This window comes from Podarcis bocagei (genome assembly GCF_964188305.1).
Source record: "Podarcis bocagei genome assembly, chromosome: 17".
Lineage (NCBI taxonomy): Eukaryota > Metazoa > Chordata > Lepidosauria > Squamata > Lacertidae > Podarcis > Podarcis bocagei.
In genome coordinates this window covers 12,440,742-12,466,750 of record NC_138143.1, presented here as the reverse complement: position 1 = coordinate 12,466,750, position 26,009 = coordinate 12,440,742, and the positions used below count along the sequence as shown (strand labels likewise).

Here is a 26,009-nt window from a genome sequence, read left to right as displayed (position 1 = left end):
AACTGCTTGCTTGATGTCACTGTGACATCAAATAACAGGTGGACAATCCATGTCAAACTTGGGGCAGGAGGTGGGGAAGATAGCCTGGTGCTATGGAAGGAAACTTGATGGAGCCAACAGCCCAGAAAGCTAAGGCATGAATCTCAGCTGGTAGGCATGAAGTAATACTGCCAAAACTCTGGTTCCCTCTAGTGGGCTTTAAAAGGCCGTTTGAGTTGTGAAAATGCTACATACCCTAGCATTCAAAAAGTTTTAAAATGACATTTTGGCAGATAGAACTTATTAAACACTATTTCTACTAAGCAGAAGAAAATATGCTTAAGCTGAGCTTTAGGCTAAGATTTTAAGCACAGGTTTGCAACAGAAATGAGTAAACTCCTATAGAAATATATGGAAATCTCTACAAATGATTGCAAGGTAGGTTTAATTGTTTAAAACTACTATACTCCAAGAAATATTGCTAAATCTTGTTCAGTGTTCCAGAACTGTAGCAGAGGACATACAGTTTCAATCTCAGATTTGAAGTTAACACAGTTAACAAATTTCAGTATCCTTAACTGCAATCTACAGTGACAAGTATCACACCTAGCTTTATAAGTACAAGTAAAGCTTTCTCCATAGCTCCCCTGCTCAGTACACTTCCCCCTCCTCAATTTACACTGCTTTAAAAAACTGTTAAAAACAGTTGTTGGAAAAAGGAATGGAAAAACACATCCTTGACCAAAAGCCATGGCTATCATCCAGGAGATACTGTAAACTGCCCTAAACCTATTACTGGAAGAGTCATACTTCAAAAGGGGTAATGATTAGTACTAGATATCACCACTGGTTGGAACAAGCCTGAAATATGCAAGCACAGAACAGTGGAAACACCTGCCCTAGTATAAACTCTCAGACACAACATAAAATTTGAAAGGTACAGACTTTGAGACAGACATACAGGTTACATCAAAACTAAGATTTTGAACATGCTCTGTATGAATTGTAACAAATCCCTTTTGTAGCTAAAAGCAAAGCTGTACCCTACTTTTGAATGATTTAACATGAACAGCAACAAAGCTTGCCTTCATTTAAACCTGCCATACATCTCTCCAAGTGAAACTATTGCACTGGTGTGTATCAGGAAAGTCGGGGAGGAAAAAAAAATCAGGCCACGAGAGGACGGGCAACTTAATTTTTGAAGCATTCTTTTTACTGAAGAGAATATTTGTATAATAAACAAAAATAAACAGGCTTCTGACAGGAGATACAAACCTGCTAGAAGAAGCTTTGTCCCATATGCTCTCAGGGGGAGGGCAAGATACAAAACTAGTAAAAGAAAAAATTCAAAAGCAAGATAGAAACAAATGGTGCTTCAGTACAATTGGATTCTCCTTTGGATATTGAATGGCATCTTTCAACTCCACAAGACATGTAGAATTAAAGTTTTTTCTTTAAAAAAATCCCTCGATATCATAGAAGTGCTCATGTTGTCTTGGCAAGGGTCCTATTTAGGCATGAACAAGCTCCAATCCTTAAGTGATCCAGAACACTTTCCAGTGTTCTGTATGGGGTCAGTTTGCTACTTAATTCCACGTGACGCTATGAACTGAGGAAGGCGTCATTTAAAGGGCCTTCCAACTTCCCCTCCCTCCCTCATCAAAAGAACCCATTCCCAAACTTCGGTACTAACTGGTTCCCTGGAAAAATGAATCTGTGTAGGGGGGGGGGAAAGACCGCATGGGAAGGAAAATGAGAAAACAAAAGCAACTCTAATTCTGAGAAGAGGAAGGGTCCTTCTCAGCCCTTCCTCTGAGAAGCCTCACCAGAGAACTCTCATCATCCTTGCTGTATTGCCACCAGAACGATTCAGAGGCTAATTTTCAGGCAACATGAGATACTCCTGAAGAGGTGTTTCCAGGCCTCCCGGGGAGATATACTTCCTCCATGTAGCACCAAGACTGGCTTTTAAGAGAGGTCAGTTTCCCTCCATTCAGTGTTGAGAGCTTGAAATGGTCCCAGCGCGAAGAGGGGGAGAACTCTGGCATCTTGCGTTACTAGGTCTCTTTGAGGATGTTGATCTTGGCACAGATCTTGAGGGCGGGACCCAGCTTGATATTCATGGCACTCATGAGGTGCTCTTCCTTCAGTAGGAGCAAAGCCTGACCGTCAATCTCCTGTGACCGAAACTCCTCCGCAATCTCCTGGCAGCCTATAGGATTCAAGAAGCAAAAAAACAAAACACCTTGTGAGATGTCAAAGAGGCAAGCAGTTGATGTCATTTTGAAGAACAGGATGTTTGTATCAAATCCCTTAGCAATCTTAATTCTCACAACAGGTCTGAGGTGAGTGAGCGAAAGAATAAAGGCTTGCTGAAGGAAAGCTGGCTGAAATGGAATTTCCTAGGCTACAGCTCACATTTTCAGTGATTATGCTATGTTAACATACAGATAAGTCATCTATCGTCATGACCTTCATAATTCCTGGAGCACACAGAATAGTGTTCATAGTACAGTGGTACCCTGGAAGTCGAATGGAATCCGTTCAGGAAGTCCATTTCACTTCCAAAACGTTCAGAAACCAAAGCACGGCTTCTGATTGGCTGCAGGAAGCTCCTGCAGCCAATTGGAAGCCATGCAGGATGTTTGGCTTCTGAAAATTGTTCAAAAACTGGAACACTCGCTTCGGAGTTTCGATCATTCAGGAGCTAAGGTGTTTGGGATCCAAGGTACGACTGTATATTACCGTTCCACAGACTGAAACCTCAGTTATACCCAAGCACCTTGTCGTCTAATCTCACTCCTCTTCTGGTGGTGTCAGACTCACCTTGCAGAGATGCAATGAACTCATACACTTCCTCTACACTCCAGCGGCTTGGGTTGCTGGAGAGGAAGACCGGGTTGATGCCATGGAGGTCAGGGGTAGGCTGAGACATGTTGGAGCTGGCAAGGTCTCGCTCTCCATGACTAGCCCTCACAGAAAGGGGTCCAGGAGATGTTGGGGACAATGCTTCATCATAACTGGAGTTATCAGATCCTCTACTAGAGTCTTCTTGGCCCTGAAAGATGCAAGCACCAGAAATAAAACAAGAGGGGGAAATCCTTAGGTTGGGGGTAGTCATTGGAAAAACGTAAGATGATGCACAAGACCTGGGTTCCTACACAGTCCCTTTACTGCTTTAGTTGTTGCCTAGCAAGTGTCTTGGGAGCAGTTGCACTGCAATTAGACTGTCAGAGAAACAGTGACTGCATGACTGGACACTCTTAATTGATCATGGTAATGAACGTGGGGAGAAGCCATCAAGTACATACTGGGCCCAAGCTACTAAATATTCTAGAGCTCAATACCTGTTAACTGTTAGCTTCATCTCACAGATTGAAGATGTACATACTCTGGAACACTGAACAAGATTTGGCAATACTGACCATTTACCTGGCTTGGTGCTCTTCTGTCCCTCCTTTTTCATAAGGATGGCATGTCCATTGTGTCTTGTTTCTAATTAGACATCTTTGAGAGTATCCAGATAGTATTATCACCAGGGATTAAAGGTCGCATCTGATGTACGGAAAATGCAATATCCTATGTCTGATATTAATTTTTTCTTACGTCAGATCACACCTTTAATCAGATTTGACATATTGTTTGGATACTCTCAGAGATGATTGATTAGAAACAAAACACAAGGGACAGAACAGCACAAATCTGGGTTAACTCAGGCCAGCCTCTCCAGGTTGGACTACTGTTCTAAAATCAGCTCAAGCTACTTATTTTTATACAGCCCCTACCTATATTCCCATGAACGAACAGCACAATCTTAGTTTACAAGAAGGAGCAGGACAGGCACCTGCCGATAGGTAGATTCTTCTTGCTTATTCAGTAGTTATCTAGAAGAAGTGCTGAGAACATGTATGAACTGAGGGAGCAGAGACCAAGTCCAGTAAGAGTCCATTTTAAGAGTCCACAGAAAATTGCCATCCTCCTAGTAAGCACAGAGGAGAAAGGTGTGTAAAGATATAAGCAGGGGACCATCCCATTTGTTTTGCAAGGAGATAGTTGTTGCTATGCAACTTCCCTGGATCTTTTACTGGAATAAGGATTCATTATAAGCGTACAATCCACCTCAAAGGGTATGTCTTAGAAAGAAAAAAAGGATTCCTAACATGAAGAAGAATCTTTATTATGGCCATAGGCCAGCATAAAAACATGTTCGTGTTCCTCATTTACTAAGGGATAGAAACAAAAACACCTGGCCTTGATCTCTGACCCAAGGATGTGTGTAAGGTAGAAATCAGTAGTCTCTAAGCAGAAAGTGGGCATCAGAGGGGCTTATCCAGAAGATCCCACCTGACCTCTAGTGGTGGCATTAGAAAACAGCAGTTTACTTATTATGAATTAAGTAACAAATGTGCACTCTTCTCCACTCAAGTACAAGATTCTCTTCACCAAAGTCTAGTAACTTAGAGTTTCCACCTGCCTGGGAATTTTTCTCATGGTGGAGTGCATATAAACCCAAGTGTGCCATAAGGCAAAGCTGGCCAGACTTAATCTGGGTTTTAAGTCTCCAGTTTCGGGTTTTTAAATAGAAGATTTCACTTGGCTTTAATATTGGAACTTACGCCACTGACAGACAACTGTGTAACAGTCAGGATGGCATATGCTGCAAAGGCAATATTTTCTAGCCCTTATTTGAGATGGGAGTCTGTGGTCAACACGACTGGAGACACGTCTTGTGTAATTTGTGGGTCGGTAGCTCCTTTCTGTCATGCATTCCCTAATAATTAATCCCCATTCAACAAACATAACCACACCAGAGACAAGCACAGCCACTTGGGCATCTAGTGTAGGAGCTTATAGAGGACCATACATTCCTTCAGCAAGTTAAAGGTGTGTTTTTACTCCAGTTCTGGAGGCTCGAAGATTAGGCCACTGTTCTCTCAAAGGAGCCTCAAAAGCGTCAAAGAAGGCAAGAATCTAATCTCTATCTTTTGGAAATATTTCCCTATTTCCCCTAGGCTTTAGCCAGATTCTGTGGGGTCTTAAGTACAATTCCAGTACTTCAACGGCCTTAGCAAATATTGCCCTCATCTCCTTTTGAACTATTTTATTGATGGCTTTAATTGATGTTTCTTTTATTCTTGTTTTTACAGTGCTGTATGCTGTTATTTATATAAGAACAGCAGGGTATAAATATTTTAAGCAACAGACTTAAAAGACCCCCAGTCCCTGCCAGATAAACCCTCACAGCACCAGAGCAGGTGAAACTCTCCTGTCCTAGGCAAGGAGGAATGAGGGATGGAAGTATACCCTTACCCGGTGACGCTTGCCCTGTATCTTGGCTCGGGCAATCTCTGAGCTGCTGCGCCGAGGCCCCCGTCGTCGTCGGGCATAGTTCGCTTCCTGGAGCTCCTTCATTTTTTTCCTTTGAAGCCGAAGTTGGTGACTACAGCCCACATTGTACCTGGCACAAGAAAGAAGGAAGAATAAATGAAGCAAGGCTCATTTGAGAATTCCTCTGCAAGCTGAAAATTCTAACGTGCTAGTCCTTTTCCAGCAAAACAGTTTTGAGTATGGGAGTGCTCAAGCCCTACATGAAGAGTCGTTTCTACATCAGCCATCTAACCAGGCTTATTGAGAGCTTTCCATCAGGAGGTAGAAGCAACATACAGCCTCTAAATTATTACCCTCTAAATCTGGGCTTGAGGAATCCAATGGGAAAGGCAACCCTAATACCCAGGGTAACACTGTCTGTACAGGTTTAACCTCAACTTTCAGACTTGCTTTCCAGGGAAATAATTCATTATAAAGGTGCCTGAAACATTCTAGGTGCTATTCAGAAAGGGTACTTATTGAAAGGGACGTGGGTGGCGCTGTGGGTTAAACCACAGAGCCTAGGACTTGCTGATCAGAAGGTCGGTGGTTCGAATCCCCACAATGGGGTGAGCTCCCGTTGCTCGGTCGCTGCTCCTGCCAACCTAGCAGTTTGAAAGCATGAAGTGCAAGTAGATAAATAGGTACCGCTCCAGCAGGAAGGTAAACGGTGTTTCCGTGTGCTGCTCTAGTTCACCAGAAGCGGCTTAGTCATGCTGGCCACATGACCTGGAAGCTGTACGCCGGCTCCCTCGGCCAATAAAGTGAGATGAGCGCCGCAACTCCAGAGTTGGCCACGAATGGACCTAATGGTCAGGGGTCCCTTTCCCTTTCTTATTGAAAAAGTACTTTCTCTTGAGCAGGTAGAAGGAGGCATCCATCCACTAATGGGATAAGTCCCCAGGGGGCTGGGAGAGGTAAGGAACCACATGACTACTTTTGTATAATGTCCCTCTCCTGTCCAATTAGTGGAGTGATCCTAGGAGATGAAGACTTCCTTCTAACAGAGAAGAAGAATTAAGAGCAATATATGGTGGCCTTAGGGACACAGGTGGAGCTGAGGGTAAAACCTCAGCGCCTAGGGCTTGCCGATCGCATGGTCGGCGGTTCAAATCCCCGCGGCGGGGTGAGCTCCCGTTTTTCGGTCCCAGCTCCTGCCCACCTAGCAGTTCGAAAGCACCCTCAAGTGCAAGTAGATAAATAGGTACCGCTTTATAGTGGGAAGGTAAACGGCGTTTCCGTGTGCTGTGCTGGTGCCGGCTCACCAGAGCAGCTTCGTCACGCTAGCCACGTGACCCGGAAGTGTCTCCGGACAGCGCTGGCCCCCGGCCTCTTAAGTGAGATGGGCGCACAACCCTAGAGTCGGACATGACTGGCCCGTACTGGCAGGGGTACCTTTACCTTTTTATGGTGGCCTTGGTGGCACAAAGTGCCTTCCATTAACTTTGGCTGATGGCTCAACTGTAACCCTATCTGGACAGGGATAACCTTCAGTTGTTTATGCTATGGTAGCCTGTAGTTTAGGATACTTCAATGCTTTGCAAATGCAGCTGATTCTGAAGATGTTTTGTAAAATACTTCTGGTGTAGAATTCGGTGGTGAGACTGGGACCAGAAGATCTGAAAATATTACATCGGTTCTGGCCCAACTGCAGTGGCTACTGATTAGTTTCCAGTCTCTATTCAAAGTGGTGGTTTTGACCTATAAAGCTTCAAGACCAGAGTAGCTCAACAAGTGCCTCTACCAGCCCAGGCTCTGCAGTCCATTGGGGTCCCTTCTACAAGTGCTCACTCAAAGGAGGTGCAGAGGGTAACCACGTGACAACAAGCCTTTTCAGTGATTTTATCCTGATACTGGCCACTGAGCACAATAAAATGGCTTTGCAGGGGTGGCTCCCATCTGTGGAATGGTATGCCCAGGGAAACACACCTGTCTCCATCATTATCAAGTCTCAAGGAGAAGTTTCCAAGCGCCATTACCTCTTGGCACACGTTACAGAACAGAACCTTTTGGAACCACGAAATTGATTGGCTGGGCCGTATTTTCCGCAGAACTCGCATTTCAGCAGATTCCCTTTCTTGTCTTGCTCTGAGGAAGCAGGAGAAGCAGACAGAATGCAAGCTTAATAGTTAGTAAAACAACTAGCTTCATTAACCAGCAACATCAGAATGCAAGCTTAAGATTGTCTGTTTGATAGCAAGCTATACTCTCTGTTGAAAGCCAAGTATGGGAGACTCCCCAGAGAGAAAGAACTGGAAACCCCATTAGCCATTAGATCTAGAAAGCTGTGTGTAACAAAAGCACATGCCTTGTTCCCCTATGCTTATTTTGAGAGTGTGAAGTGGTGCTCTTCCTTATTCCACAGATAAAATGGGTAGCGCTTCAGTATAAACCATGTGATACAGCACCTCCACTCCTTCTCCTTTCCCCTGGGCACCCTTTCAGGAAAGAGTAATTAAAGCTAAGCATTTGGCTTGGCTCTCAGTAACCTACGTGTTTGACAAAGGTGGAAAATGTGAACGTAGAACTTGAAAGACCCTTACCCCACCCTACTCCTTCTCATCGACTACAGTCCCTAGAGGGGACTCACCTGCAGCAATGCTTTCCCCTCCTGGGGAGTTGCTAGGCTGGTTCTCGGTTTGCCTAGAGGGAACTCCTCCCTGAAGGGGCTTTTCAAATTCTTTTAGGAGCTGAGAGCAGCTCACCTGCATTCAAGACAGTGGAAGGGGGAAACCAGAGTCAGAAAGCAACTTTGTGCAAGAGTTTCGTTGTCTGATGCTAAGCATGCTTCAACTACAGGACTACTAGAATTTCTTTCCTGGCTTTAGCTAACATAAGCCAAGTTAGCAAACAGATCATGCTGGCAGTACAAAGAGAGAAAGAAGCAGAGAGCAGTCCCTGCCCTAGATACCCTAGGCTGAACCCTCTTACCGGAAAAGGCTCTGCCCCTTCCTGAATGACAAAGCCCTCTATGATGTGCGTAAGAATCTGAGGCTTGACAATGGCTTGCGGAGGTTTGGAATCTCCCGTCTGGCGTGACAACATGGCTAAGGTAGGCATAGGAGCAGCTGTAGGAGTGACAGAGCTGGAGTCACTTGGAGGTGCATTGGGGGAGGCACTGGGGAGGGACTCAGATTTCTCTGAAATAACAGAAGCAGCATTAACAAATTAGACCCATCTGAATTCTGTATGCAACTATGCAAATAATGTATTTGCAAATAATGTATTTGCATACATAAAAAAATAGGCGGAATTGGCTTGGTTTGCGACATTTGTGGACTGCAAGCGTTACTGTATCAGTATGGCTTGCATAGGGCATGCAGAGCTGGGCAGAGAAAGCTGCAGATGTCCACCATGGCAGGACAGCTCCTGCTCATTGTCAACTTCAAGTCATGGATGCCAAACACACAAGATGATCACATGTTGACCAAAGGCATTCACAGGACTGCATTTGTGAGCCGTGTAAGGAAGAAAGTTAAGCCATAAAACAAGTCCTGATCCAAATCATTTCCCCCAAGATTCAGAAGCTTCACCTGTGGATTATTTGTGTGTTTTCAAGTTATACTCCATCACCACGATTCCGCTCTGTGCACAGGGGCATTCTAGTCCATTTATACATTCCACCCTCAATCTGCCACCAGGCCTAACCACTTATCTACTCTTCAGGGAGCAGGCAGAACTTACCCCTGTTCCCTTCACCTCCAAGGCCACCCTTATCTTCTGTGGCTTTGGGACTCTCTGCCACAGGAGACGACTTAGCAGGCAGGAGAGAAGGTGGTGCACTGGAGTCATCCCTCTCCTCTTCAGATTCTGCTTTGCGCTTGACTGCCGAAGTCTGTGGTTTGCTCTGTGTGGGAAGATGGGAAGGGACATGCAGATCCAAGAGAAGGAAGGAAATAATTCTATCCCAGACACTAAATAGGCAGCGAAATGCTGCTAACCTCCATAGGCTGTATGCAAAGAGATGCAAGTGGACATCACACCACAGGAATCTGCTTCTTCTTCACACTGCATTTCCTTGCACCCCCACCCCCAAAAGCCATTCCTGAAGGTCCATGCTGGAACAGCATGGTAATAGTTTTGAGAATTCAAGTGACTGAAGGCAGAAAATATGAAATGGAACTGCACCACAGTGGATACGATCTACCAGGAAATTTTCCTACGGTGCCTTCATTAAATTAAACAAGAGCTGCAATGTTGTTCGAGTGCAGTAACTTTGTGGATTGGGGGGAAAGGCCTGATAATAGATGGAACCACTGGGTGAGCTGCAAATTATGATCTCCCAAGAAGTGCCATGAGAAAACCTTCCCAATTGCTTTACCACCTTCGAAAGATCCCTATCCAGATGACGGCATTTCACAGCTCACCCACTGTCTTGTAAAAAAAGATTGGGAAACGCTACCTGGACACCACAGTCTACAGTCCATTCCTGGTAACCAAGGGAGTCTGTGAAACAGGCAACATATAAATGCAGTCCACCAGTCACATAAAACAGCACACAAAAAGCTAAATAACCATCCTGTTTAGCTGCTTGCCTAGGTCACCAAATACGAGAGGACTGTAAAACAGCAAGCAAGCAAACAGATCACCGGCAAACATGGCAGATAGACCATATGCTTTGCAGGCCTGACTGTACATGGTAAAGGGAATGACTCTCAGTTACTGGATAGCTAGGCTATGTCATATCCCAAAGCCACATGTGTGAGCAAGTGCGGATTTTGCCCCCCTCCAACATTCCTACTGTACTTGTGAGGTAACTTACAGGTAACTGGACAGGCTGCACGTAGTAGGCAGATGTTTGTGCCTGAGCCATGACGGGAGAGGAAACCGTATTCTTCACCTGGGTCGTGCCCTGGACCTGGGCCACATTGACCCCCGAAGTGAGCAGTGGAGGAGCTTCTTGTAGAGGAGGAGGAGAACAAGTAGAAAAGGAGGCAGAAGAGGTCTGGGACAATGAGGATGCCGTGTGGGCCTGGGACACCGGCTGGACAACGGCTGGCAGGCCCCGGGGGGCCTGCACTGCTGTGTTCATCTGCGGAAGACCCAGAGCCTGAGCCTGGGCTGAACCTTGCTGGCGGCTGCCAACAACCTGCACTGGGATATGAGGCGGGGGCTGCTGGGACGCTGACATTTTGGCGGCCCCGAGCTGCGGAGACTTGAGAGGGGCTATGGGCGGCTTCGACTGAATGGGGACAGGCGTCTTAGTAGCTGCCTGGCAGAGGTTCTCCTGCTGGAGCTGCACCGGCTGAGGTTGTGACTGCAGCATGGGCTGGACGACAAGGGTCTGGGCTTGCTGTTGGCCCTGGAGGGGCGGGGCCTGCTGCTGAGCCTGCGCTGGCCCCTGCTGCTGCTGGGCCAGGGGCGGAGCTTGCTGTTGCTGCTGCTGCGCCAGCTGGAGGTGTGTGGCAGTGTGCAAGAGCTGGGACTGGCGGTGCTGGAACTGCTGCTGGTGATGGATGGCGATTTGCTGCTGGATCACCACTTGCTTCTGGAGGTGAATCTGTTGTTGCTGCTGGATCAGCGAGTGAGGCTGGATTTGGGTATATGTGGCTGTAAAGTATTTAAAAAAAACACCATAGTATTATGACACACCATCTGGGTGCACACCGCTTTATAAAGCAATTTAGGCAAAAGAGACCAACCCCAAGAAAACTGCAATCTTGGGCAAGGCCAGGCCACAAGGGTAGGAGGCGAGCAAAAGCAGTTGAATACACTTAAGAGTGGGGAGGTACGGTTGCTTAGTGGCAGAGTGCAGTCCCTGGCCCAAACTCTGGCATTTCCAGAAAAGGAACTAATGTAGTAGAGCTGAACAGGACCTCTGCCCAAGACCTTGCAGAGCTACTGCATGCATCACAAAAGTGGGACCTGCAGGCAGCCAAAGAGGTCTCCATTGACACTTACTCCTCTCCCTCTGCAACTGGATTTGATGGGGAAAGAAGAAAACAAAACAAAACTTTTTTTCAAAGCCAACTGGTGCCTAGGGGTTTGGGAGGAGGCACACCGTTGTGAAGCATGTGTGGTGCCCATGACAGTTTCTCTGGAAATATGCCCAGAAGCCCAAAAGGGCTGGCGTCCCCACCAATACAGACTAGAAGGACAAGCAGAAGGCAGCTTTATATGCTTCACATCTCAGTAATAAGCCATCAGCGCAAAATGAAGGAAGTGAGTACACTCTCCAGGGCACATCGACTCCAAGACAACTGCCCAACAAGAAGCAAGCAATGGGTTAAAATAGATTGCAGCCAATCTGCCCTGAGCCATCCAGCAAGGGGATGTACAATTGTGAAGATGGTGAGCCTGGTTAAGGGGTACATGGATGAAGGTATCAGTCAAGTGACTGGAAGGGTCACCAGTAAGGAAAGCATGAACTGTCACCTACCAGAACTGATCAAGGTCTGGCTTGGGGCTGGTGTCGCTGTCCTGGTCAAGTTCATGCCTACAGTCTGTTGACCATTACCATCTGCTTCAGCCTTCTTTGCTGCTGCATTTTCTCCTTCCGTCTGACTTCCCTGGCTCACAGTCACTGCCTGGGCAGCAGAAGCCACCGGTAAAGGCTGAACTACACCAGTACCCTTCCTCTGGCAGCTGCCCCCTGGGCCGGATGAGGCTGCTTGGCTTAGCCCGGAAGTAGTGTGGCTCCCCACTGAAGATGCCACAACCCCAGAGATGCCATTGCTTCCTGCTGCCCCTTGACTGAGATTAAGTGACTGGCCTACGTTGCCAGAAGCGGCTTGAGTCACTGTCAAGGTCTGGCCAGCATGGGTGGCCTGGGGTAGTACTGAAGACTGGGAATTCCCGGATAAAACAGCCTTTGGAGCAGAAGCCTGGAGCTGTGCATTAGCTGCTGAGGTCTGCTGACTTCTGACAGCCAAATTCTGCACCTGGGAAAAAATGCAGAGAGACAGATAGAAAAAGAAAAAGAGGGAGAGAGAGAGAAATAAATGACTCATTAGCTTCAGGTTACAAGAGGCAGGGACCCCTGGTATCTACTCTGGCTTAACCAGCAGTAAAAACTGACCATGCTGAACAGCTGTTAGGAAGCTCTTTTCACTTTTATTTTGGTGCTGCACCCTTTGTCTTGTACCCAAAAATAAGTGTCACAAGGTACTACAGGGAGTGAGGAATCAAGCTTTTTATTATTTTAAAGGGATCAATCCTTTAAAATCGCAGCTCGTTTCTTCCTCATTTTCAGTAAAATTAAAGATCTCATGGCACTTTCTGTAAGGAGCTTAAAGAAAATCCATTTAACTCAACCCTGTGCAGTCACCCTCATTGTGTTGAAAGGCTGCTCCCTCAAACTGAACCTTTTATATTTGTTTTATGGTTCTCTTTTGTAAGCTATCTTGAAAATCTAGATTTAAGTACACATTTTCAAATAAATAAATAAAAATTAAAAGAAAAGAAACTGAATCTTTTCTCTCTCTCCCTAATGCACTTTTGGGATAAAAGATTACTTTTACCTAAAAACCACTAATTGAGATAGAAAATAGATGCAGAGAAGTTAGTTCTAAAATGTCTCTAAAGGCTCCAAGAAATGCTGGGGAGGAAGAGGAGGAGGAGGAGGAGAGGGCAAGATATGTAACAAGCGGCAAGCCACAGTCAAAGCCTAAGCAACACTGAAGGTCCACAGAGGTCATTTCCCCTGTCTTGTCAAATTAGTCGTCGGCCTTCCCTTCCCCCCACTTTACCTGGAAAAACCCTTGTCATGCAGAAACAGGCACCTCAGGTTTCTGGAGCCCCATCAAGTCTGATTGTTAAGTCTGGAGTACTTGTCAAGCGGCAAACAGCACATGTTCTTCGCATCAGGACGAGAATACAAGGGCATAACCAATCAATGGGGGATAACCAATCAATGCAAAAAGTGCAGCTGACTAGCTAGCTGATTCAGTCAGCTGCAAGCATGAACCCAGGTTTTGCGAACCAGAAAGCCACTGGCTGAAGTGTGCAGGGACTGAATGGAACAGGGATGTTCTTCTCATGGGATGTTTGAGCCAGAGGGACACACCCGAGACTGGGGCAGGCCAGGCTGGTCATGGGAACCCCAGAAGAGGGTGTCACTGACCTGGTCTGTGTCTGTGTGGACCCCAGGAGAATGAGTGGGTGGTGCCTCCTGCTGAACAGCAGCCACGGCCCCGTTAGGCATCAGGATGAGCTGGGAGGTAAGAGGTACATTGCGGCCCAAGGTCCGGTTCACCTGCAACAGGTTCCCCAGCTGCGGCTGTTGAGGGAGGGTTAGGTGGTGTGGAGATGGGAACAGCAGGAGGGAGAAAAAGGAGGAAAGAAAGCGAACCACAAGCAAATAGGTTATCACGGTGCATGGGGCCTAGGGTCTCCAATAAGACAGTCATTCTGTCTCAGCATTTTCCTCCATCATGGCCACTTTGCAGGCGGTGGAAAGCAGGTTTATTATTTCCAAAAGCCAAACCACCTCCACCTCTCCATAATGGGCCAGCAGCATAGGGTGCCTATAGGTTTGTGTGGCAGATGTTAAGCGTGGAGTGAAGGGAATGAGGGACCCCTGCTAGCTTAGATCAACTGCAAAACTTGTTTTTTCCCATACTGAAAAGCTGTAACCAAGATAACTAAAAATAATCTGAGGCCAAACAGATCACAAGGAGTTTGCTATTTCACAGATATGCAACCAAAGTCAAGGATGGAAATGTGAGGAGGGGAGAGTACAAAGAAGTGTGTTTCTCATTTAGCCTAATTAAGAAGATGGCTTTCCGGAAACTCTTTAAAGAACAGAAGAGAAAGCATTAAAAGTCAGGGTATTTTAAATGGATGGAATGGAGTCGTATTTCAGATGAGCACTTTATTAAGGCTGCTTTAAAAGAGATCTGTTTTGTAATGCATTACATAAAATCGTACCAAGTGCCATGGGGTCTTTAAGATTCATGGAAAATAAAACGGCAAATGACACTAAATATCCTCTGTCCCTGTAGTACATCTGCTGAATTGAGAATCAACCAACTGTTCAAGGGAACAGAGATTGCTAACTTTTGTCTGAGCACAAAATAGCAGACTGTATGAAAGCTGGAGATTCATCAGAGGGCTGCGAGGTATTTATGATGGGTGAAAGAAACACGTGTACAACTCTTACCCGAAGGTACATCTGAGCTTGTGACTGGTTAAGAGGTGGTGATGTGGTGTTACCAAGGAGCACCGATTGTGTCAAGGTGGTGGCACTAGGTGAACTCACACTCTGCGAACGGCTGATTAACTGTGCAGCTGATGTGGTAGCCAAATTAATCTGTAAAGTGAAAAGTTGGTGTGGAGGGAGGGGGTAGATGAAAAGTAATATTAACAGAATCTAAGCTAGAAACAATTTCAAAGAAAGTGTGGCTGAACTCCAGCAATACGACTGGAACAAGGCCCACCAGCCACTTTCATGCTCCCCTCCCAAACTCACCTTGTTAAGAGCCCAGAAATTATCTGAAAGAAAAGTGTGTGGGGAACACAACCCACCCTTTTCAGCAGCCCTACCAGGCTATGTGAAAAGGAGCAGGGGAGGGAAAGGGAGTGCAGCAGCTGCTCTCCAAAACCTCTTTGCTCAAATTATTCTCAGAACTTCAGCAACTGGAAGAACATAACAATGGACTTGCAAACAATGACCATTCGATTATGATTTCTGCACCAGAAGCACTAAATAAAAGCAGCATATGCAGTTTTATTATCAACAGGCGACAAGTGCTTGACACAGCCCTCTTCTGTAGATGCTAATGTTCCCCTTTTATTCAGTTATCATTAGGAAGGAATATCCCCTCTAGGGATGCTGCTCAGTCTTCTCACTTGCAAATAAGGAACTCCCATTCTCTTTTTCCACCCTGACTGACAATACTATCTACAGTCATACCTCATGTTACGTTTGCTGCTGGGTGCGCGTTTTCAGGTTGCGTCCTGCGGCAACCCAGAAGTACCGGAAAGGGTTACTTCCGGGTTTCGCCACTCGCGTATGCGCAGACGTGCAAAATGGCATCACGCGCATGCACAGAAGAGGCGAATCACGACCCATGTGTGCGCAGACACAGGTTGTGTTCTTTTAAGGTTGCGAACGGGCCTCCGGAATGGCTCCCGTTTGCAACCAGAGGTACCACTGTACTCTCCTCCACCAATACTAGCAAACATTCTCTCAACATTGAAGTTACCCATCCATAGCCAACTAATTCTCCAAGAAAACAGACATCGGGTGCCCAATCATTTGAGGGCAAGTTAGCTGCTTACCGAAGCCTGTGTAGTAGCTGTCTGTTGAGAAGTGCTTGTGTTTGGAGAGCTTGCTTGTCGGCTCGCTGCAATTGTAGCCTGTAAGAAACATTATATATTCTTCCAAAACCAAGATTTAGCCAAGGGCCCCATTATTCCCATGTTTTCTGGTCCTCAAAAGGTAAAACACAACAAAATGGTCATTAAAATCTGCCTCGTGTTCATTTCTCTAGCTTAGTTGAAAAGCAGCCGCTATACCAGGGGTGGCTAACCTTTTCCTCTCTATATGTTGCTGGACTACAATTCCCATCATCTCTGGTTATTGCTCATATTGCTTGGAGGTTATGGGAATTGTACTGCAGCTGCAGGGCCAATGGTAAGCCACCTCGACCCTTCAATGTAATTAAACTTGCCCCTCCACAATGCTCCCCAACAAAGAGCAAAAGAAGTGAGGAATTAACCTACCATCAATACATACTCTCTCTTCAATCAGACAAATAACCAGATATCTTAATTCTGTTTAAGAATCAGTGTAGGCTGAAGCTACCATTTATTTAGATGATTTGAGCAAATCGTTGGTATTTCTAGATGTGAGGGAGTTGGGAGTACAGTTTGTGATGTGCAAGACAAGACCTTTACTCTGCTATAAAAGCATTTTGAAAGCAATGTAGCCATTGCTAAGACAATGGCAGGTGCTGGGCAAGACCTGTTACATGGGCCTGTAGCAGAAGGGAAGTATTTTCATCACAAGCTACAACTGACAGCTATACCTGCTCTGTCAGAATAGGCATTTATCAGACATAAAAGAAACACATAGAAGAAACCTCTCAGAAAAATGCTGAACAGACTTAAGATCATTTTCAACACACGTCATCTAAATTACCGTATTTTTCGCACCATAGGACGCACTTTTTCCCTCCTAAAAAGCAAGGGAAAATGTGTGTGCGTCCTATGGAGCGAATGCAGGCTTTCGCTGAAGCCTGGAGAGTGAGAGGGGTCGGTGCGCACCGACTCCTCTCGCTCTCCAGGCTTCAGGAAGCTATCTGCTAGCAGAGGGAGACCCAGCTCTCCCACCGCTAGCGGAGCGCTGCATTAATCCCGAAGCTTGGGGCGTGCGGAGCTCAGCACGCCCCAAGCTTCTGGGTGCCGGCAAGGTCTCCGCTAGCCCTGGGAGAGCCCCGCGACGTCGCGCGGCTCTCCCAGGGCTAGCGGACCACTGCGCTAATCCCGAAGCTTGGGGCGTGCGGAGCTCAGCACGCCCCAAGCTTCTGGGTGCCGGCAAGGTCTCCGCTAGCCCTGGGAGAGCCCCGCGACGTCGCGCGGCTCTCCCAGGGCTAGCGGACCACTGCGCTAATCCCGAAGCTTGGGGCGTGCGGAGCTCAGCACGCCCCAAGCTTCTGGGTGCCGGCAAGGTCTCCGCTAGCCCTGGGAGAGCCCCGCGACGTCGCGCGGCTCTCCCAGGGCTAGCGGACCACTGCGCTAATCCCGAAGTTTGGGGCGTGCGGAGCTGAGCGCGCCCCAAGCTTCTGGGTGCTGGCAAGGTCTCCGCTAGCCCTGGGAGAGCCCCGCGACGTCGCGCGGCTCTCCCAGGGCTAGCGGACCACTGCGCTAATCCCGAAGTTTGGGGCGTGCGGAGCTGAGCGCGCCCCAAGCTTCTGGGTGCTGGCAAGGTCTCCGCTAGCCCTGGGAGAGCCCCGCGACGTCGCACGGCTCTCCCAGGGCTAGCGGACCACTGCGCTAATCCCGAAGTTTGGGGCGTGCGGAGCTGAGCGCGCCCCAAGCTTCTGGGTGCTGGCAAGGTCTCCGCTAGCCCTGGGAGAGCCCTGCGACGTCGCGCGGCTCTCCCAGGGCTAGCGGACCACTGCGCTAATCCCGAAGTTTGGGGCGTGCGGAGCTGAGCGCGCCCCAAGCTTCTGGGTGCTGGCAAGGTCTCCGCTAGCCCTGGGAGAGCCCCGCGACGTCGCGCGGCTCTCCCAGGGCTAGCGGACCACTGCGCTAATCCCGAAGTTTGGGGCGTGCGGAGCTGAGCGCGCCCCAAGCTTCTGGGTGCTGGCAAGGTCTCCGCTAGCCCTGGGAGAGCCCCGCGACGTCGCGCGGCTCTCCCAGGGCTAGCGGACCACTGCGCTAATCCCGAAGTTTGGGGCGTGCGGAGCTGAGCGCACCCCAAGCTTCTGGGTGCTGGCAAGGTCTCCGCTAGCCCTGGGAGAGCCCCGCGACGTCGCGGGGCTCTCCCAGGGCTAGCGGAGACCTTGCCGGCGCCCAGAAGCTTGGGGCACGCTGAGCTCCGCACGCCCCAAGCTTCGGGATTAGCGCTCCGCTAGCCGTGTCTAGGCTGCGGATAGCAGCCTGCTTCCCGGAGCGTCGGGCGCCCTGAAAGCAGAGCTCCCGGCGCTTTGGGAACACATCCGCAGCATGGGGACCCTTGCAGGAGCTCCCCGCAAGCTTCCCCACGCTGCGGATAGCAGCCTGCCGCCCGGCGGGTGGGGCACCCTGAAGCAGAGCGCCCCTCGCGCCAGGCATACATCCGCAGCGTGGGGAGCCCTGCAGCAGTTCCCCACAAGGCTCCCCAAGCTGCGGATAGCAGCCTGCCGCCCGGCGGGTAGGGCGCCCTGAAGCAGAGCGCCCCGCGCGCTAGGCAGACATCAGCCAGCCCCACAAGCTCGGGGGACAGCAGGGAGGCGCAGCGCCACTATCCCGCTGTTCCTCGACCTGGTTCGGTTTCCCTGACCTGCTTTTGGGGGGGAAATAAAGGGAAAATTTTTTTCCTTTATTTCCCCCCCAAAAAACTAGGCGCGTCCTATGGTCCGGTGCGTCCAATCGTGCGAAAAATACGGTATTATCACCTTCCCCAACTCTTACCTGTCAGGAACTGAACAGTTAACAATATAAAAGGGAGGGAAAGGAAAATGATAAGCTAAAGGAGGACTATTTTAAATTCAAGTTTGTTTGTTTTTAAGCGGGGGATGGCAGAGGGGGGCAAACAGAAACAAATAACAAAAGTTTGCAAAATGCCCTGCTTCATGACTCATGTGTAGAGTATGAATGGAAAGGTAGTTTGTAAATTATAAGGAAGGTCTGCAGGAAGGTACATCCCTTTCCACACTGCACCTTCCTGCAGGATCTCTGCCAGCAAGAGCCATGCCACCAAATGTAAGGGGTGAAAGCCAAGTTTTGTCTTTAACTGCAACTGTGTCCCAGAACCAACCTGGAGTGCTACAGCTTGTAGTGAACTAGCTGGTAGATAGAAAAGTTCAAAATGCATGTAAAATCGTATACAGGCAATGACCATTCTGTGCATGACCAAGGCACACATGACTACACGCACACACACACACACATCATTTTTGGCCCCAGAAGTGAGCACGGCAGGCTTACATGTGCTCCGCCAACACATGGGATGACCCAGAATGCAATCCCCACGCAAATGGAGAGTTGCCTGTACTGGAAAACGTGTACCAATAAGTTCTTAAAGAGACAAGAGTTAATAAGCATGTTTTTTTCCAGAGCAGAACAATTAGTGTCCATTACTGTGAAAGTACAACGTTCTTTTCCCTTCCTTTGAGATCCCCTCTTTGGGCCCTATCCATCCAAAACCTCATTTGTTTATTCCAAACTAGGTGTTTCACTCTTCCCTGTTTTAGGTAACTCCTGTCTTTTGAACAGTCTGTCTCACCTGCTGGACTGCAGCCAGACTGTGTAACTGAGCACTGTTGAGCTGCTGTTGGAGCATAAACTGGTGGAAATACTGGGCTGCATTGGGCTGCCTCTGCAGTGCTTGAAGCGCCTGTAATAAAAAAATTTAAAAAATAAAAATTCAGAATACAAAACAGAACACATCCTAACATGCCCGAGGTCTCACAGGACAAAATAAGTGAAAACATATAGAATCACAGCCCCCTATCAGCAGATCTGGACCACCACATATTTATTAGTGGAATAGTAGAACATTAGGCTAAAAATGGTTCCACCAGCTTAATTAGAATGGCCAGGAACACAATAATCCTTAGATCTATTATGTATTAAGCAGGACCTAGCAATGCATGGGGCATGTTTGATGCCTCACACTGATTTTCCTAGGCCACTGGATAAGGCAGGAGTGAAGAACTGAAATTGGTCAAAGGATTTGATCCTTATCAACCCACTCCTGTGGACCAACTTTGACAACTTCAAAGGGCACTGATCAGCTGATTGACAGTTACAATGAGCCCCTCTGAAGTACATTTGCTGGCAGATTGGATTCAAACTGTACATACAAACTCTGCAGCTATCTGGAGAGGGAAAATATCCATTTTCAGGTGCAAATGGACAAAGTGGGGCTTGCAGCGAGCCCTCTTGAAGGCACACTGCCAGTTCCAATCGCATCACCAATGCTGAAAGCACACCTTCAAAGGGACACACGGACAGGTTCCTCTAATGTGAGGAACATAACCAATTCAGTGCTAGTCTCCTACAGGTTCACTGCACTGGCTAAGTCTCTGGAGCAATTTCCCCTGTGCTCATAAACAGGGCACCTACTGGCTAAGCAGCAGTTTAAAGTGATGTGCTGCTACTCTGATGATGATACCTTCCAGGGCAGTTTTTCCCCAAGAACAAAGATGGTCCCCCACCTGCACTGCCTGCCGCTCATATAGAGTCATCTGAGAGATCTGAGGGCGAGTGCTTCCTCCAGAGCTTGAGCTGCCACTAGCAGAGTTTGAGTTTTGCTCGCTTTCCGTCTCCATAGTGTCAGGTCCCCGAGATCCTTGCCTGAAGCTTTGTCTCAAGCCCTAGATGAAGAAAACTGGGGGTTAACTCATGTCACAGAAACTACAACATTTATCTCCCCCTGCATTATAAATTTATGGACCCTTTCCTTCCTAAGCTCATCATCACACAGCTTAACCAAAGCCCCTAAAATGTCTTTCCTGGGCTACAATACTGAGAGAAGAATCTGTGGGACCCCAATAATTGAGGCTATATTTAAAATAACCATTAAAATCACACATTTTTATATGCAAATTCCTCCAGATTTATAGCCATGATTCTATAGCACTAAAGCAAAGTTAGGTTACCTGTGACGGTTTAAAGACATGGAAGTCAAGAACAATGTAGATTATTCATAACAAGCATTCATCACTGGGGCTCATCATAATTTTGTTTTTGTTTTTTTACCAGGAAGCATAAAGTGGGCAAAGGAATATCTGACGGGCTTATACAACATACGGGCTTATGCATGTAACAAATAGGAAGTTTCACAAGAACCGCCTAATGGATTAAGTACCAACAAGTTTTCTTCTAGCACCACGCTCAGAAATATGCCTGAACTTCTTTGGGGATGTGTCAGGGCACTGGAATGGTATCAATCAATCATCAAACCTTTATTGCATTAGCATACAGCCATAGCAAAATAAGACAATACAAAAATGCTAGAGACAAACAACCAAGCAAAATACAAGGCGATATTGCTGGCGTATTGCACTGGAATGGTTTTGTATCAACTTCCTAGAATGCCCCCAACACACATCCCTTGGAAATGTGATGTTGATTGGACAAGGGTGGAATCCGAGAGGGAGACTCTGACTGTCCCACACTGGAGCCCAGTGAGAAATATAGATCTGAGTTATCCTATGGCCCTGGGATGCTGTCCTTGGGACTGTAAGATTCCACCCTTGGTATAGACGTGGCTCTCAACTTACGTGCGGGTTTCGTTCTGGCGCATAAAGCCAAAATTGAGTATGGCCAGAATACATTTGGTTCAATGGCAGGTGAGATTGTCAAAGTCTTTTTTTCCTGGACACCCACCCCCTTTCCATTTTTTTTAAAAAAAAGATTTGCCAAGCGTGTTAAGCTGAATGCGCACAAGTTAAATGTGCTAAGTTGTGAGTTACTTGTAAGGCTATGTCCAAACAATTCAAAGCTTTACATGGAAAATGTGTTTATTGCAATACTTTAAAATACTTTAAGCAGAGCATACTCAAGAGCATACACTTTATTTGCATTGTTGGATTTTAAGGAAAGCATACCGAAAGTATTTTCGGTCCATTTTCTGTAGCAGCTCAAACTACCAGGATCTGAATACAGTCTCAAACCACATAAAGGCGGCGACTGTTTTAGGTGTGTCCAATTGATGCACAACGCATGGGTCCTTTTAGACTTGGAAGAGGGCAGAACGGAGCATGGAATCCTTATGCACATTCCGCCAACATGTGCAGAGGGGCCAAGAATGGAACCCCTGTGCAAAATGGTCACCGTTTATACAATATGTATAACCAAGTAATACATAGATTCGTCATTTTCCTAATTGTACACCATTCTGAACTGTGCTTAGCTTTTTTAAAAAGAAAATTTAAAATAGAAGAGCATGTAGAACAAAGGGGAGATGCAGATATTTAAGGCAGTCACTACGACTGGGCTTGCAAAGTGTTTCACATCCTTAAGTATAAGGATCAAATGTTTTAACAGCTATGATTTTTCCAGCTTGGAATTATATTAAATCTTATTAACAGCATTACAGCCTTAATACATAGCATTACGAAGAGACCTGCATCACAAGAAAGGTTCATTATTTGTGTGATGAAACATGGAATGTTGGAAGAAAAGCGACATACTCCACCAACTGAATTCAAATGTTACCTTCCCAAGTATTGCATTTATTATATAAACTGATTTACACATTTGCAGATCATATTTATATACTTATCTGAGGGTGGAATATTTGTTTTTATAACTTGTTTTTAATTACGAGCATTGTGGCAGAAAGCAGGGTATGAGTAACTGATGAGATATCAGCCTGTGAAACTCTCAAATTCCCTCCATAATTTTACCAAATCATACAGCCACTAGCTTTTGTTAATAAGTCTATCTGTACAGATCTGACTGAAAACCTCAGCACCTCTGGCTTTTATAGCTCAATAATAAGTGCCAATGCACATCCTATCTAAATTCAGAAGATGTGCCCAAGCATGGAGAGTTATTTAAGCTGCTATCTACCCACACAGCAGTGGCTCTTTCAAGATTATCAAATTTTAGTTGCAACTTGTTTCTTACAGACATTCTATTGCAGGGATATTGCAATTTCCTAGAACTAGCTATGCTGTATTTACCAGAAAACCAAATAATTTTCCAAGATAGCACATGCATCGTCCCTGCAGCTTCAGGTTCATTAATATTCTGATTTTCAAAGCTGTGAACTTTGTCTCCCCAGTTGTGGGGTACACATTTAATGTAATTATTTGTTGCCTGAAATAATAGATACAAAACTGTATAGTCAAGAGTGCTATGAGATCCATCATGGGAGAAAGGTGGGATATAAAGGTGCCAAATATTTGAGGACGACACTGGCTGCTGCAGAGAGTGAATAAATTTAAATTAAACCAAATTTTAATTCAATTATTTTTAATAGAAATGACAGTAATTACTACTTTTTTGTTTTAAAGGAAATCTTAAGTTAATGCAAACAGATATGTTAAAATCTACCCCACTTGAAATTGAATCATGACTATATCAGACACACTGAATTAAAGTTGTTTTTCTGTTTCAACAGAAAAAAACAAAGGGAGGGAAATCTCACTTTTGAGGTTAAGTATTACATGTGCCACACTATAAGCTTGTTCAGACGTATCTCAGACTATTAAGACAATATGCATGTGCTTTTGTCACACACAAAGCTCTATTGTACATGCTGCAATTAAACCAGGAAGCTTCCAATTAACCGTACTTTCCCACTTCATCCAAACTAGCAAAATGTTATCAGCTTTGGAACAAGCCAGGATATTACACCAAAGTTTGAAGCCAGCATAATAGCCCAGTAAGGTTAATTAGAAGTTTCTTGATTTAATCAAAGCTTACACCAAAGGGAAAAACACAGAGACGGCCTATGCAGGCAAAAGGCTTGGGTATATCACAGCTTTATAATCCAAGGTATGATTGGTCTAAATGTTGCCATAAATCATGAACTGTATTTATTATTATACGTCTTCTGCTGGACCCAGGGCCAGGAAGCAGGGTGGATTTGATTTAAATCAAATCGATTTAAATAACGATTTAAAGTACTAGTCAGTAAGACTTGATTTAAATAATTGTTTTTAAAAAAAAACATTCCTGCTGGTATAATCTTAATATTTACAACCAGATGAAGGTTTGATTTTTGGAATAATAAATTTTCATAGTAGTTTTTACAGTTACATCAAAAATTACAGATTTGGTTATACTATTAGAAATACATAGACAGATAATTATGAAATTATTGTGAGGCTTAATAAGTTAACTGTTTATATTTGGACAACTTTTCCACTGTACATTATTGGAAGAAGAAAAATAATCATTTCCTTAATAACAATTTGAACATTATAGTATATGCATCCAAGTTTGTTAACTGATGTGGTTAAACTTTTTTTAAAAAAACAACCAACTTAGACTGAGTTTCAGCACACATGAAGAACTTAAAACAAATCCTTATTTCCTGATTATAGCCTTTGGACTATAATGTAACTTAAATAGAAAACTATCTTTAGAAATATTTTTCCCTCCAAAAGCATTTTATTTTAAAAATCCAATTTAAATCAAAATAATCAATTAATTTTTTTAAAAATCCCATTTAAATTTTTAAAAATCTGATTTATTTATTTTTTTAAAAGAATCATTGATTTTTATCCACCCTGCCAGCAAGCCATCAGTGGCTCAAGGATCCAGTATTTCACCAGGATCCTACACTGAACCAGCAGGGTGATCTGTACATACCGGTACTTGTTTTACATCCTCTGATGGAGGGATCTTAAGAGAGCTGTGCATAAACAAATGCTAGCAAACCTCAATGGACTGAAGTCTAAATTATGATGAAGTCTAAATTATTTTTATAGCCCCTACGGGTATTAAATCTGCCCCTGGGGCTTTCCCCTTTCAGTTGGGCTACCAGACTCTAGATCAGAGGTCCACAAACTAAGGGCCATGGGCCGGATAAGGGACTTGTTTATCCGGCCCACGCCCCCCCCCCCAGCTCTTACCGGCGCTGCGCTGCATGGCTGCCCACTTCCAGGTCGGAAGAGCACCGGAAATAGCTTGTGCACATGCACTATTTCCAGTGCACATCTGGGTCAGAGGAGGTCCGTGCACATGTGCACAAGCTATTTCCGGTGCTCCTCCAACCCAGAAGTGCGCCAGAAATAGCATGTGCGCACGCATATGGGCACGTGCTCCCCGCCCTCTGGCCTGCCACACGATCGGCGCTGGAGACACTAGCCCGAGGCCTGGTAAGTTTGCTGACCCCTGCTCTAGATCTCTTGACGTTGTCTGGGCAGCATGAAACAACAGAGCATGCCCTTCTTCATTTCCAGTATTACACAGACATTCGAACCAGGTTTATCCAACCCATCTTATATAAGTTCCCTGGGCATTCAAAACAACACAAGATCTCCCTGTTACTACAGGACAAAAGCCCAGAAATTACATATTCAGTCACCAGATTTTGCGTTGCCATGACAGATATTGTCGAAGGATGGTCTATGATACAATTCAGTCCTAAATTGAAGGCCCATATTGTTAGATCCACTCTTTTGAAGCCCCACCCTACATAGTTGTTTTAACTGGTCTTTTTAAAAATTTCTCATCAGTTTTTTTTCATCCTTTATTTATGCTTAATTAAGTATTCTATGTATAAGGTTTAAGCTATGTTTGGTTCTTGCTCCCAATTATTTAATAATTATTTGCTTAGACTCTTACTGTTATACTATTTATTTAGATGCTCTGCTTATGCTGGTCTGTGACCATAATAAAGTAAATTTCAACTGATGAAGTCATACAGAAAATGATGACTTATTGCTGCTGAAGGTGGTTCATGAGGTGTACTTAGTTTTTCACACACAGCTTTTCCACTTTGGCTTTATTTCTGCTAAATAAATCATGACACTGTGCAGTATGCCATGTGCTGCTGTTCATCTGAGGTTGTATTTACCAAATTTTAAGACCTCATATGTAAAACCACAGAATTCAAAGTGTATGTACTTCCTTTTTCCCATGATTGTATAGGATAGCTTATGACAATCCTGGAACATTAGCTACTGTCACAAACTGAGATCAAGGGAACCCATTAGAGAAATCTCTAAATGCAGAATAGATCATGTAAGAAAGATTACAACTGAAGTCATAATACAGATAGTACGGTCAGAGAGTTAAGCATATGGAAAATATTTAATACATTTTACAGGAAGGTAAAGACAGATGATTTTCTGGTACTGTATATTACATTCCCTACACATAAACACATACCAGCAGCAGGCATACCCTATGAGGCTTACAGGATGGATTTTTGCTGCTGCTGCCACCTATGTTTTATCTCTCGGGAAGAAAGCTCAACAAATGCAGCTCTGCAAAATTGGCATCAAGTAAATGCCCCATTGATTGAAAATAGGAACTTCCAAACATCATTCTTAGGAATAAATACATTTTCACCAAAGCAGCAAAAACAACATTCCCAAAATTTTGGCTGA

At 45.6% G+C, this 26,009-nt stretch overlaps 1 protein-coding gene across 6 annotated transcripts in view; it reads right to left on the bottom strand.

The window, feature by feature from the left end:
• Positions 1 to 407: 407 nt before the first annotated feature.
• Positions 408 to 26,009, bottom strand: part of PHC1 (polyhomeotic homolog 1) — a 30,148-nt gene continuing 4,546 nt past the window's right edge. For 2 of the 6 annotated variants that reach the window (XM_081176248.1, XM_081176247.1), the window contains exons 2-15: positions 20,154 to 20,312; positions 19,220 to 19,330; positions 15,568 to 15,645; positions 14,447 to 14,596; positions 13,409 to 13,564; positions 11,726 to 12,227; positions 10,109 to 10,896; positions 9,031 to 9,193; positions 8,278 to 8,486; positions 7,937 to 8,051; positions 7,326 to 7,434; positions 5,290 to 5,437; positions 2,806 to 3,037; positions 408 to 2,191 (exon numbers count right to left, since the gene is read on the bottom strand). In XM_081176248.1, coding sequence (XP_081032374.1) covers positions 2,037 to 2,191; positions 2,806 to 3,037; positions 5,290 to 5,437; positions 7,326 to 7,434; positions 7,937 to 8,051; positions 8,278 to 8,486; positions 9,031 to 9,193; positions 10,109 to 10,896; positions 11,726 to 12,227; positions 13,409 to 13,564; positions 14,447 to 14,596; positions 15,568 to 15,645; positions 19,220 to 19,330; positions 20,154 to 20,267 — 3,030 coding nt within the window. In that variant the 5' untranslated portion in view covers positions 20,268 to 20,312 and the 3' untranslated portion in view covers positions 408 to 2,036. The remainder of the gene's footprint in view (positions 2,192 to 2,805; positions 3,038 to 5,289; positions 5,438 to 7,325; positions 7,435 to 7,936; positions 8,052 to 8,277; positions 8,487 to 9,030; positions 9,194 to 10,108; positions 10,897 to 11,725; positions 12,228 to 13,408; positions 13,565 to 14,446; positions 14,597 to 15,567; positions 15,646 to 19,219; positions 19,331 to 20,153; positions 20,313 to 26,009) is intronic. The other 4 variants (XM_081176250.1, XM_081176249.1, XM_081176251.1 and 1 more) reach the window with 4 other exon arrangements.